At 41.9% G+C, this 13,188-nt stretch overlaps 1 protein-coding gene across 1 annotated transcript; it reads left to right on the top strand.

The window, feature by feature from the left end:
• The first annotated feature begins 7,648 nt into the window (after positions 1 to 7,648).
• On the top strand, positions 7,649 to 11,111 carry LOC149822848 (5'-adenylylsulfate reductase 3, chloroplastic-like). Its single transcript, XM_089980116.1, has 6 exons — positions 7,649 to 7,807; positions 7,935 to 8,054; positions 8,216 to 8,369; positions 9,443 to 9,929; positions 10,159 to 10,467; positions 10,553 to 11,111. The coding sequence occupies exons 1-6, from the start codon at positions 7,732 to 7,734 to the stop codon at positions 10,787 to 10,789; spliced, it is 1,383 nt and encodes a 460-aa protein (XP_089836242.1). The 5' UTR covers positions 7,649 to 7,731; the 3' UTR covers positions 10,790 to 11,111.
• Positions 11,112 to 13,188: the final 2,077 nt, after the last annotated feature.

Genomic DNA, 13,188 nt, shown 5'->3' with positions numbered 1-13,188 from the left:
CCAGAGATGATCTTTCCGATCCGTAAAAAAGGTTGTTTTCTAAATTGAATCTAGTTTGTTCATACCAAATTTCAACGATTTCTATGGTGTTTTCATACCAGTTTTGAGTCAAAAACCATAACCCTATCACCCTATGTCATTTTTAACGGCTCAGATTTTGATCCATTTTGTTTGAATTTTATTTCCCTAATGGAAGATCATTTTTCAATTATGTAAAACGGGTTATCTTTGTTTATGTGTCTAGTTCATCCCTGTAAATTTTCAGAATTTTTCATGGTCAATTACTATTTTATTTTGATTAAATACCAAAACCTTGTATCCAGATTTTATAAATGTTCTGATTTTGGCCCCCATATCATGACTGTTGTAGCACTTCTTCAACAAATCGTTATTTGATTGACAATATTATTCAGCAAATTATTGTTATAATTTTTTTGGGTCTCTAATGAGTCTCTACTATGATTTATAGTATTTTTGGGTCTCCAACGAGCCTCATAATGATTTATAGTGTTGTTCGGTCTTTTAACTATGATTTATAGTACTTTGGGGTCTCCAACGAGCCCCACAGCGATTTGTAGAGTTTTTCGGTCTTTTAACTATAATTTATAGTGTTTTCGGGTTTCTAACGAGACCCACAACGATTTATAGTGTTGTTGGACCTCGCTATAGCGATTTGTAGTGTTTCTCGCTAAACACTACAGCGATTTGTGATACAAATCGCTATCCGAATCAGGACCAACTTGTCAGGGTCATATCTCCCTAACCAGAGATCGGATTTCAAATTTGTAAAAAGTGGTGTCTTTGTTATGAAGTCTAGTTTATATCTGTAAATTTTCAGCGATTTCTATGGTCATTTGATACCCCATTTGGATCTAAAACCAGACCCCTCTCAGTCTGCCTTATTTGAGTGAGATAGGTTTTTATTTCATTTTGTAAGAGTCATATCTCCCCAACGGAATATTATTTTCCAAATCCGTAAAAAGGGTTTTCTTACTCTATGTGTCTAGTTTATATCTGGAAAGTTTTATAACTTTTTATGCTCATTTGATATTTCAAACCTATTAAAAACCGAGACATATTATTATTCCGTTTTAAGTGAGTGGATGGAAGTTAATTATAACCCTTCTCGGTTTTTAACAGGTTTGAAATACAAATGAGCAAAAAAAGATATAAAACTTTCCACATATAAATTATACACATAGAGGAAAAAAACCCTTTTTACGGATTTGGAAAATGATCTTTCGTTGGGGAGATATGACTCTTACAAAATGAAATAAAAACCTATCTCACTCAAATAAGGCAGATTGATAGGGGTCTGGTTTTAGATCCAAATGGGGTATCAAATGACTATAGAAATTGCTGAAAATTTACAAAAATAAACTAGACTTCATAACAAAGACACCACTTTTTACGGATTTGAAATCCGATCTCTGGTTAGGGAGATATGGCCCTGACAAGTTGGTCCTGATTCGGATAGCGATTTGTATCATAAATCGCTGTAGTGTTTAGCGAGAAACACTACAAATCGCTATAGCGAGGTCCAACAACACTATAAATTGTTGTGGGTCTCGTTAGAGACCCGAAAACACTATAAATTATAGTTAAAAGATCGAAAAACACTACAAATCGCTGTGGGGCTCGTTGGAGACCCCAAAGCACTATAAATCATAGTTAAAAGACCGAACAACACTATAAATCATTGTGAGGCTCATTGGAGACCCAAAAATACTATAAATCATAGTAGAGACTCATTAGAGACCCAAAAAAATCATAACAACAATTTGCTGAATAATATTGTCAATCAAATAACGATTTGTTGAAGAAGTGCTACAATAGTCATGATATGGGGGCCAAAATCAGAACATTTATAAAATCTGGATACAAGGTTCTGGTATTTAATCAAAATAAAATAGTAATTGACCATGAAAAATTCTGAAAATTTACAAGGATGAACTAGACACATAAACAAAGAGAACCCGTTTACATAATTGAAAAATGATCTCCCATTAGGGAAATAAAATTCAAACAAAATGGATCAAAATCTGAGCCGTTAAAAATGACATAGGGTGATAGGGTTATGGTTTTTGACCCAAAACTGGTATGAAAACACCATAGAAATCGTTGAAATTTGGTATGAACAAACTAGATTCAATTTAGAAAACAACCTTTTTTACGGATCGGAAAGATCATCTCTAGTTAGGGAGAAATCACTCCCGCAAGTTGGTCCTGATTCTGCTAAAATCCTGACGGTGCAAAATAACAGGTTTTGAATCTCGATTTTTAAAGTGAGTCAAACAAACTCAGAATGATCTGATTTTTGGTGGAAAGCATGAAGACATATGCATGAAGTTGCAGTAAAAAATTCAGATTAAAATGAGCTCTGGTTACATACAAATTGATAGATCTAAAATGCACCAGAATTCAAAGTATAATCTAGAAAGCAACTGAACATGATGAAAGCAAACTGCACATGCGTGGATGTTCAAACATGAGATCTAATGCCTTAAAATATAAATGGGTAAAAACTTTGAATCAGACTCCACAACTCTTCAAGTTGAATGATGCTACCCACGCTGGGAGGAGCCCTCAGACCCCCCTTCTGTAAGGGTAAAAACTTTGAATCAGACTCCACAAGTCTTCAAGTTGAATGATGCTACCCACGCTGGGAGGAGCCCTCAGACCCCCCTTTTCTGTAAGGGTAAAAACTTTGAATGAGACTCCACAACTCTTCAAGTTGAATGATGCTACCCACATTGAGAGGAGCCCCCCAGACCCCTCTTCTGTAAGGGTAAAAACTCTGAATCAGGATCTACAACTCATTTAGTTGAATGATGCTACCCACGCTGGGATGAACCCCCAAACCCTCCTCCTGTAAGGGTAAAAACTCTGAATTAGACTCCACAACAGTCAATGTGCAGGTCAGCCGGTGCTTGATGGAGCAATGTAAGATCTTCTGTTGGATGTGCATAGAAGCAGAAATAGAAGGGAGAGAGAGTGTGAGAGGGTTGATGTTCATGGCCTCCTCCAGATGAGATTTCTTTCTCAGATAATCCTGCAGTGCAGAGACTGAGTCTTAAATAATCATCTTCGGGGCACTTAAGTCTTTACAATCACTCCTTTTCAAGAATCGTCATTTTTTTTGCACCAATGGAAGAGAGGGTACTTAAGTCTTTGCAATCGCATCAAACTCCAACGCTAATTAATGCTGACAAACATGGGGGATACGAGACACACATGCTTACATACGTGGTGCTCTTTGGGACCCCTGAGATGTAGCTAACTGCCCTGTTTGGGGGAACATATAACCTGCTTTGATCACTACAAGCAACCGAGCTGACACATAGTCTAGTTTTGCTAACTATTGTTGGCTAAAAGGATTCCCATGTTGCTTTCCTACTGCTTCTCTTATATAAATTGCCTGTCCCTTCCAATTTTGAATTGAGGGTAAAAATCTCATCAAAGGCATGGGATGAGTTAAAGGCGAAGACGTTTACCCTTCGTGAAAGAACAATCCCATCAGCAGAAGATCAATCATTCAACTACAATGCGGCCGAAAAATGACTGGCCATTATAAAAATGATCAGCCAGCATCAAAATCTAAGGACTCCCCCCGGTGCGGTGTCCTTGGGAAAAAAGAAATTGCTTTGTGAAAATAAAAATGTGTGGGAGCAGGAAAAGACAGATCTCTTCCCTTCTTCGGCTCTTGCTCTTTGAAAACGGCATTGCAAGTCAGTCTAGTCACTGGCATTGTTATAGAAATTCTCGAGCTTAATCGTGCCGAATTTAACGAGCCATACTATATATATATATATACAGAGAAAGAGAGATGATCTTGCCTCCAGTCTAAAGCTTTGGTCGATACTTCACCTTTCCAACCAGCACAAGGTCATCTCCGAGCTCCCTTTCTGGCTCTCAAAGGACCCTTATCTGCACTTTTTCATTGCCTTCTTCGACTGCATCCTTGCTGGGGCTCTGACTATTCCCATTATTGCATCCTCTGTTCGATCTCTCAGACCGAAGGCCTTGATTCATTTTGGTTTGGTTGTCACCACTCGGCCCCTTTCTTCATTGATCTATCGCATGACGATCAGGATGGTTGGACACCAGTTGTCTCTCGTGCAGAAATTACTGTCTAAAGCTTCTTACCCTCCATTGTTTGGTCGAAGGGGGGACTGGTTCTTCTAGAGGTGTACGATGCTAAATCTCAAACGTCGGGTTTTTTGCCGCAGATGTTCTCTAGGTCGTTGCTTAAACAACCCCAACCTCACTGTTTCCGGCAATCGTCCAACCTTGCGAGGAAGAAAGCAAAAAGAGTATCGTTCTATTGGGCCGCTTCGCATTCTTTTGGACAAGAAGCTTTCCTTCAAGGTTGGAAGCCTTTGGGTCAATGCCACCTCCTCGCTATCACCTCCCTGGTCATTTGGTGCAATTTCCTGGTTTCACCACCTGCTCATAACCATCTTACTTCTGTCTTCTCCCTACCACCATAAACCTTTGGTCTTCCCTGCCTCTTTCCTGGCCTTCCCTGAACCTGATACACCTTGCTTGAACCCCTCCCAACTTACCATTACATTTGCTTCCCCAGTGATGTCTCCTCCTCTCCCTTCATCTCTGGTTGTAGGGATTCAGTCCCTGCACCCACCTTCTTCTCCTCCTCAGGACTACTCGTCCCCCAATCCATCCTCTTGTCCGCCTCTGGTGTTCACTTGCACCGGTCCTTGGTGGATCTATGTCCAACACCCTGACTGTGGTGGGCGTCTCACTTGAGACCCACCAAATGGAGACGCGCCTTTGACCTAGCCAATCGTATCTTGAAGGATTTCGCTTCGATCAAAGATTTGTGGCATATGAAACAGGAGGCTCGATGGGCTACTTCACCCGCTGCTACCCCATTGCCTCTGCGTTGAACATCATGCTGCATAACTCCGTCGCATCTCCAATGAAGCTTGCAATATGGAATATCAAGTAGCTTAATTGCCCCAAAACAGAAGTTTCTTGCCTCCTGGATCCGTCAACATGACTTTGATGCAGTAGGAATTCTCGAAACTAAGATGGAACATGTAGCTCAAACTCTTGTGAATCAGATTTGGAGGAATGCCAATTTTGCTTTTAAACCTTCAAGACAGTGAGGGAATCTTACTGCTTTGGCAATCCATACTTTTTGGGGAGTTTGATCGATGTCAGGTGCTTCTCTCTTACTGTTCGGTTTGAATCAATGTTACACGGTGGCCCATTTCTCTTTACAGTCATCTACGATCCTCATGGTCGAATATTAGGTGACTTCCTTGTTTGCCTACGCTTGACTGGGTTCTCCTTTCCTCCTTCCTAGATCTCGCGCATGGTGTTAAAGGGTATACTAGTCTAAGGTCGATCTCAGATCATGGTCCGATCATCCTTTCTTGGGTTGCGGGTTTTAGACGCTCCAAATTATTTATATTCGAGGAATGGTGGCCCTTTACGATTGATGGTCGTTGGGCGGTTGGTCGACTTTCTCACAAGCTTTCTGTAATCAGGAAGCACATCTGCAGGTGGCTCAAAGATTCAAAGGCTCCAAAATTTATATCAATATATATATGAATGAGAGGACGAACTCATTGTTGTTTTTGAACAAGGTCTTCTGTCCCTTGACCAGGAGGATTTACACCAACAATGTTCTCATCTGCAGCAACTCTCGAACAATATACAAGAATGGCACCTCTGAGATGAAATTAAATGGAAGCAAAGATCCAGATTATCTTGGCTTCGGTGGGACACTCGAATAATATATTGTTTTACCTCATCTCCAGTCAAATGATGCAAACAAACCCCATCTCTTTCATCACAATATAAGACACCATCGTTTATAAAGGTGGATACGGGAGCTTATCACAACTTTAATGGCTGTCCAAGTAAATGGGGAGTGTGGCCGGTTCTTCTCTATGCAACGAGGGTTACAACAAGGTTTGCAGGAAAGGAATGCACATATCTTTGAAGGAAAATCATCAACCATTTCTCATATCAAACAATGCATTTTAATTGATGTGTATCACATGGTGGGGATCAAGCGGAGTTTTGAGGAACTTGATTGTATTCAAACCGTTATTTAGAGGTGCCTTCGTCTCTCTTCTCTTCCCTTCAGGCTGATTTCTCATCGCCCGGGAGGATTTGAGACTTGTCCTTGCTGATTATCGATTTATGATGAAATGAAATGATATGTTTTCTTTCCCCTCGTAAAAAAAAAAACATAATCAATTTTTGAAGTTTGGATTATCTCAGCTCATCGGTATCATGTCACCGCATATTTCTATAAGAACTTTGGAGTTCATGAACTTGATCGCGTTTTGCTTCACGCCAAGCATCTCTAACATCAACCACGAGGAATTTTCAATGGGATCTTCTCGGAAGGACGGCAAGATTTTGTGGTCCTAAGTTACCAAAGACTCTTGATTGGTAGAGTATGTTCAAAGATTTAGAACCACAACAACTCCCAAGAGCCCTCATTCATTAAAACGCTGATTGGTACTTATAACATGAAAATAAAAAATGAAACTATATTCAGGAAAGAAAGGAACAATGCCAACGGATCAACCCAAACCCGACCCATGACCTGACTCACCTCGAGTTGGGCTGGGTGAGTTTAATCTATACTCAACCCAAACCCAACCCAAGACCTGACTCACCTCGAGTTGGGCTGGGTGAGTTTAATCTATACTCAACCCAAACCCAACCCATTTTAGAAGGATGAGAGTAACTTGTTACTTTACTTAAAAAAACAGTACTTTAGAAAGCCTTTTAAACTAATGTGCCAAACATGTTAATGTTTAAAAGTCCTTTCAAGTTACAGTTTGCAGATAAACTTCTAAAGTGTGTTATGCCAGAACTGTCTAGTGTCTTTCATCCACAATATGGGGCGCCAAACGTGACCTTTGTTTTTTATGGTTTTAATTAGGGGTGTCAACGGATCAGGTTTGGTTTGGATTTAGGTGGAACTAGACTTGGACTTGATTTTTGAGTTTGGTATCGAATCCAGACCTGAGTCTAATCAGGTCCACTATAAGAGAAATCTTACCTAGACCCGAGAAGAACTACATAAACCATACTCTGTAAAATAATATTTTTTATTATTTTTACAATGAAAATTTGTGGGTCATAATCAGGCCTGAGTCTAGTATAAAATTTGACAAACTATACCCAGATCCATGTATTAATCTGACCTTCAAATCCGAACCCAGGTCTCAAACGGGTTTTCTTATTTATCCCAATACCCCGACCCTGTAGGGTTTGTTTCCAGTAAACCAGACCCATTTGAGTTTTTTTTGCAGTTACATCAGTAGTAATAAATTGGCGAGGCCGCCGATTTGGACGATGAGTCGCCGAGTGCGGATAGAATGGGGTGACCTTTTGAGGTCTTCAAGAGCTCCCGTTAAGTATGATCCAGAAAAAAAAGAAAGGTAAACAAAATAAGACTGGGGTTTACAAAGCACTCTTTGGTCATATTTGAAAAGGTTAGGCGTGTTTCAGTCAGTCCACTTTAAAATGATTTGTTTAAGCTAGATAACGTAGGCCCAGGCGTCATTCGAAAACCCGTCCAGGTTCAATGTACCAAAACTCGTGGCCGAGATCACCCGCTCCGTGACATATATCTCCTCCCTTCTCCCCTCCCGAATCCATCGCTAAACTCAGGGTGTTTGTGTGAAAGAGGCAATCTCAGGTGAAAAATCTTTCCCTCGATTCCTATTCTCTCTTTCTCTCATGGCGTCCCTCTCTGCGTCTATTCAAGTATCTCGCTCCCTCTCCACCCATCCGATCGCCAAAGACCCCAGAGGAGGTGAGCTCTATGGAGGAAACCACATTAACTCTCGTTTATTTCTCTTCTTCTTCTTCATCTATATCCTTTCATTTGGTTTCTGAAGGTAACATTTTAATGGGGTTTTCCTTCTGTGTGGTTGATTCAGGAGCGGCGTTGTTGCACCGCGTTAGCTTTCCGGCGGCGACGAGCCTTGACCGGAAAGATATCGCGCCTCTGAAGAGCAGCTTCTCCGTTCGAACGGCCTCTCCGACAGTCGAAGCGCCCGGTATGTTGCGATTCGTTTCGTTTTTAACGGAAATTTAGCGTTTGGTTGGTGGGGTTTATCTTTGGGGAAGCGAGATGTAGTGGGATTGGGTAACGAAAATAACGGGTTAGAAAAGAAGGGAGTTTAGTATAACGGTTTTTTTTTTTTTTGTTTGAATTCAGAGGTGGAGAGGAAGAGGAAAGAGGAGGGGGCTGAGGTGGTGGTGGTGGAAGAAGACTACGAGAAGCTGGCGACTGAGCTCGAGAACGCCTCGCCGCTGGAGATAATCGATACCGCCCTCGCTCGGTTCGGCAACGACATAGCCATCGCGTTCAGGTAGGCTCCGTCGAACCTGACCGGGTTCGAACCACCTTCCTCTTCTTCTTCTTCTTTGATGGCTCCCTTTTTTTTGGTGGCGAATTTGCCCCTGGAAATGGGGGGCCCAAAGTCCAAACTTCGTGGTGGTAACGGGAGTGTCTTGGAACCACTTGCGGCAATTCCGTCATTTCTTGAAAGTCGATGATACGGTTGGTAATTATGCGTAGCGGGATGTGTATGGTCAGCGATTTGGAGACTTGGAGTAGCTAATTGTGTAGGAGTTGGATGGTCTCGGAGACTCGGTTTCGAGTCGTTCACTATCTGAGTCGAGACCGAGGAATCCCGATTCTGGTTCGGCTCGCCTTGCTCGGTGACTGGCTGGACCTTTTTCTCCCTACCTTGTCCGAAGTTGAGTGACTAGAAGAATCGGTTTAGAATCAGTCGACTCGGATGAGTTGTGGGGGGAGTCATCATTGTACGGTTCTTCTGCGTGGAACCAAAGATGAGGATGGATCCGAATCTTGTAACAGGATATTCTGGATCTGGACCCTGTCATAGTGGCTCCCAGTAATCATTTGTTGAGCCCGACCTTCATCTGGCCGATTGACGGTCACTGTCGTAGGGGGAAATGGACTTAACAAAGAGACAGGATAGCGAACGAGGTCCGACCCGATTGAGGATTCTGGAGATGCTACTATTTGGCACATGCTATGTCACAGGAACACGTCATTTTGGAACCGTGTTCCGTGTTGACAAGATCAGGGACACGCAGAGACGGACACTGACATGTGCAGCCATTATTTTATGTTTTTTGATATTATATTAATTATTTTTAATGTTAATTTAGTAGAGATACATTTTGTACTATTAAAATATCGAAAATACTTTTAATTCGTTAAAAAGTTTCAAAACAAATTCCATGTCCTTGCGTCCTGTTACTCAAAAAAAAAAATTCGAAATTTTAGGTTGAGCTCGCGTCACGTGTCTTCATGTCTACGTATCGCATCACGTGTCTACGTATCTTTGTGACATAGTTCACATGGCACTCACTTTCTTGGGTGATTCTCAACTCTCATTCTTGTGTTGTGCAGTGGAGCAGAGGATGTTGCACTGATCGAGTACGCGCGGCTCACTGGCCGGCCCTTCAGGGTGTTCAGTCTGGACACAGGAAGGCTGAACCCTGAGACCTACCAGTTTTTCGATGCAGTGGAGAAGCAGTATGACATCCACATTGAGTACATGTTCCCTGATGCTGTCGAAGTCCAAGCTTTGGTTCGAACCAAGGGCTTGTTCCCCTTCTACGAAGACGGGCACCAGGAGTGCTGCAGGGTGAGGAAGGTGCGCCCGCTCCGGCGAGCTCTTAAAGGCCTCCGGGCGTGGATCACTGGGCAGCGGAAGGATCAGTCCCCGGGCACAAGAGCTCAGATTCCAGTAGTCCAAGTAGATCCTTCATTTGAAGGAATGGATGGTGGTATTGGTAGCCTGATTAAGTGGAACCCCGTGGCTACCGTTCGCGGCCAGGATATCTGGAACTTCCTTCGCACCATGAACGTGCCTTTGAATTCTTTGCATTCTCAGGTAATCAAGTGTGCGCCATTGCTTCTGTGATGCGAATTATCGCGTTAAACCAGTTGCTTGCTGCTTGATCTTTGTTTTAATATCTGTGGATAAATTGAAGAGATCTGCTGTTATCAATGCTGTAGTGTTTAGCTCTTACAAGACATTGAACATGCTTTCTGGTTGATGACACAACATAGTTGTTGGTATGAACAGTGTATCTGAACAGTGAAGTGATTGTTATGAACAGGGTTATGTGTCTATTGGTTGTGAACCTTGCACAAGGCCTGTGCTACCGGGCCAGCACGAGCGCGAAGGCCGCTGGTGGTGGGAGGATGCGAAAGCGAAGGAATGCGGCCTTCACAAAGGCAACATTCAGCAGGAGGTTAAAGAGGACGCCGCCACCCCTACAAACGGGGTTGCTCCGCCATCAGACATTTTCAATAGCAAGAGTGTGGTGAGCCTTAGCAGGGCCGGAATCGAGAATCTGGTGAATTTGGAGAACCGGAGGGAGCCATGGCTGGTTGTGCTTTACGCTCCGTGGTGCCGCTTCTGTCAAGTAAGCACGAATTGTCATGAACTCAACCATCTGAAGCCATTCTGCCTCGAATTCTTCATACTTAAGTCTATTTCCTTATGTGCAGGCAATGGAAGGTTCGCTTGTGGAGTTGGCAGAGGAACTGGAAGAGTCATCTGCAAGTGTGAAGGTGGGGAAGTTCCGCGCAGACGGCGAGCAGAAGGCTTTTGCAACGAAGGAGCTGCAGTTGGGCAGCTTCCCCACCATTCTGTTCTTCCCCAAGCATTCAGCAACACCCATCAAATACCCATCGGAGAAGCGGGATGTGGATTCGTTGCTAGCATTTGTCAGAGCCCTCCACTAGGTTTTTAGTTGAGGAAGAAAAGTAGAATGAAGCAAATTCATCAGGCAAGGAGCAGCTAGGCAGGTTATTGCCATTGTGATTTCCATTAAAAAAGTCGCAGTGATGTTTCATGGTTTCCTATCAGTCTAAGAAGGACAGTAAGTGAAGCTGTCCTTCCAATAAGTGAGCGCTGGTAGTCCTTGAATGAATAAATACTGTCGCAGATGGTGCTCAAGCAGTGTAGAAAATTCGAATTGTTGCTGTTTTGCTGATTGCAGGGAGTTTCCCTTCTACTTCATATTTTTATGTAATTTTATTAGGAATGAGTATGTTTTTTGCTTCCTACGAGTTGTGGTGAATCAGGAATGACCACCTACTGTGGTGGAAACTTAGGGTGTTGGGTTGGCTGTGCATTGGTCCATCCAAATCATGCACGGGCTGCAAATGGATCGGATATGGGCTAGATCTTCTTAGATCCAAATCCAGATCTGAAATGTGAAATCTGGATCTTAATTTGGATCCAGATTTGAATCAGATCTGATATGGTAAGGTTGTGTCTGTCTCTAAAATAGACGGTATGGTATTATTCCATATGGCAAAAAACAATAAAAACTAAGCTCTTTACATGAAAATCATTTAGAATTTTGATTTGGATTCAAATTAGATCCGACCTAAAATACTGTTTTTCAATTTGATGGGAATCCAAACCAATGTTGTCCCCCCCCCCCCCCCCCTTCGCGCCCTGTATCGTTTGGCTAAAACAGAGTGCAAATTAGCAACTCTGAATCCATATTCAGATCTTATATTAAGGGTCCATTCTGGGAATAATGTTAGACTCTATCTAGAGTTTGCAGAATGAAGGGCTGAAAACATAGGTGGGTGTTGTTGAGGGTGAGCTTTGACAGTAATCCATCAGAGGCCCCTCCAACGTTGAAGATGGTAATCTCATTCGATTGCTCTCCACATGCATGTATCAAAATCAGGCAGTTCAAAACTTGGACGTTTTACTTTGAGAATTGTGCTGAGTTGGGCTGGTCTATACCTGTCTATAATGAGGACGATCTTAACGAATATATTACAAATAGGGGGCTCAGCATGTAAGCTCGTTATGATCTGAGCCGAGCCCGAGCTCGTTACAAGCTGAGCTCTATAAGCCGATCACGAGTTAAGATCATTTAAAAAAAAAGTTTTTTAAGTGATTTTACTAAAACCTCATAATATATAAAATACATGTATAAAACTATAAAATATGTATTTTATTTATATAATATATAATTTATGTATAGAAACGAGCCTATACGAACAAGTTTTTCTCTCTTCACACATTCAAAGCATTTTCCAAACACTGGCTTTCTGGCACCCACATATTAATCTGGTGAAGATGAGGAAGACCGTGATTATGAACCTGACCTTCCAAACAGAATGCAACTAGTGCACGTCACCTTGTGTTGGGACATAGCAGGTTCAAAACCCAATGGTATAGTTACAAAACCCAATGGACCTAAACCCAGATTGCCTTTTTAAAAAAAAAATGCCATATTCTATGATAAAATATTCCAAGATTATTGACATAAAAATGTGCAGCTGCACATGGAGGTTTCTCATGACAAAAGTTCCAACAAAGGAGTTTGATTGAGCAGAGGCTCTTCTCATGTCTACCTTTTCTTTACTTTTTTAATGGGCCGCCAGTAAACCCCGAGTGGTTAAAGAACACACGACTACTTCACAAAAGAGAGGAATAAAGTAAAATGGTGGGTTACAATGTTAATTTTAAACGCCCACATTAGACATGCCCGTCTTTGTCACTCAAAGTAGATGTGGATTGAGATCAGGTGCAATATGATTGCACAAATATTTGTGCATTAAGCACCTGATCACCCTCCATCTTGGGGACAGGCCCTGTCAGTTGTGGGGCCTAAGGCCTGATGGAGGGCAATCATGTGCTTAATGCACAATTTTTGTACCATGTGATTGCACCCGATCCGGACTCATGTGGATCCCACAACACAGGACAGGAGTTGCTTCAGCGTTAGACATTTTACATCAAGCGTTTTACCAGATCTACTCCCCTTCACAGAGACAGCCAAGGCTTTTAAGTTTGATCGCATACTATTTCAGGGTCCTATTCAACTCACAACTCACTTTCACAAACAGCACAAAGGGCTGCAAATAATGAAGGCAGACAACCTTAAGTACTCAGTTTATATATATATATATATATATATATAGTAGCGTAGGTGCTTAACCAGTTTTAAGGTTTTTTTTCATTTTATTTTTAAATTCTGACCGTACAGATGTGATCTATATACTTTATTTTATAGGGATCAACTCTTGAAGTGTTCGATTTGAACACATGGGTGGTTTTTTATAACGTTCAAAAAATCAACAGTCCAAAATCTTTGTAAATTTTTTAGGCTTCA

The sequence above is a fragment of the Nuphar pumila genome, chromosome 11 (genome assembly GCF_984573655.1).
Source record: "Nuphar pumila chromosome 11, dmNupPumi1.hap1.1, whole genome shotgun sequence".
Classification (NCBI taxonomy): domain Eukaryota; kingdom Viridiplantae; phylum Streptophyta; class Magnoliopsida; order Nymphaeales; family Nymphaeaceae; genus Nuphar; species Nuphar pumila.
The sequence above is the reverse complement of the archived record's forward strand: the minus strand, read 5'-3'. Positions and strand labels throughout refer to the sequence as shown.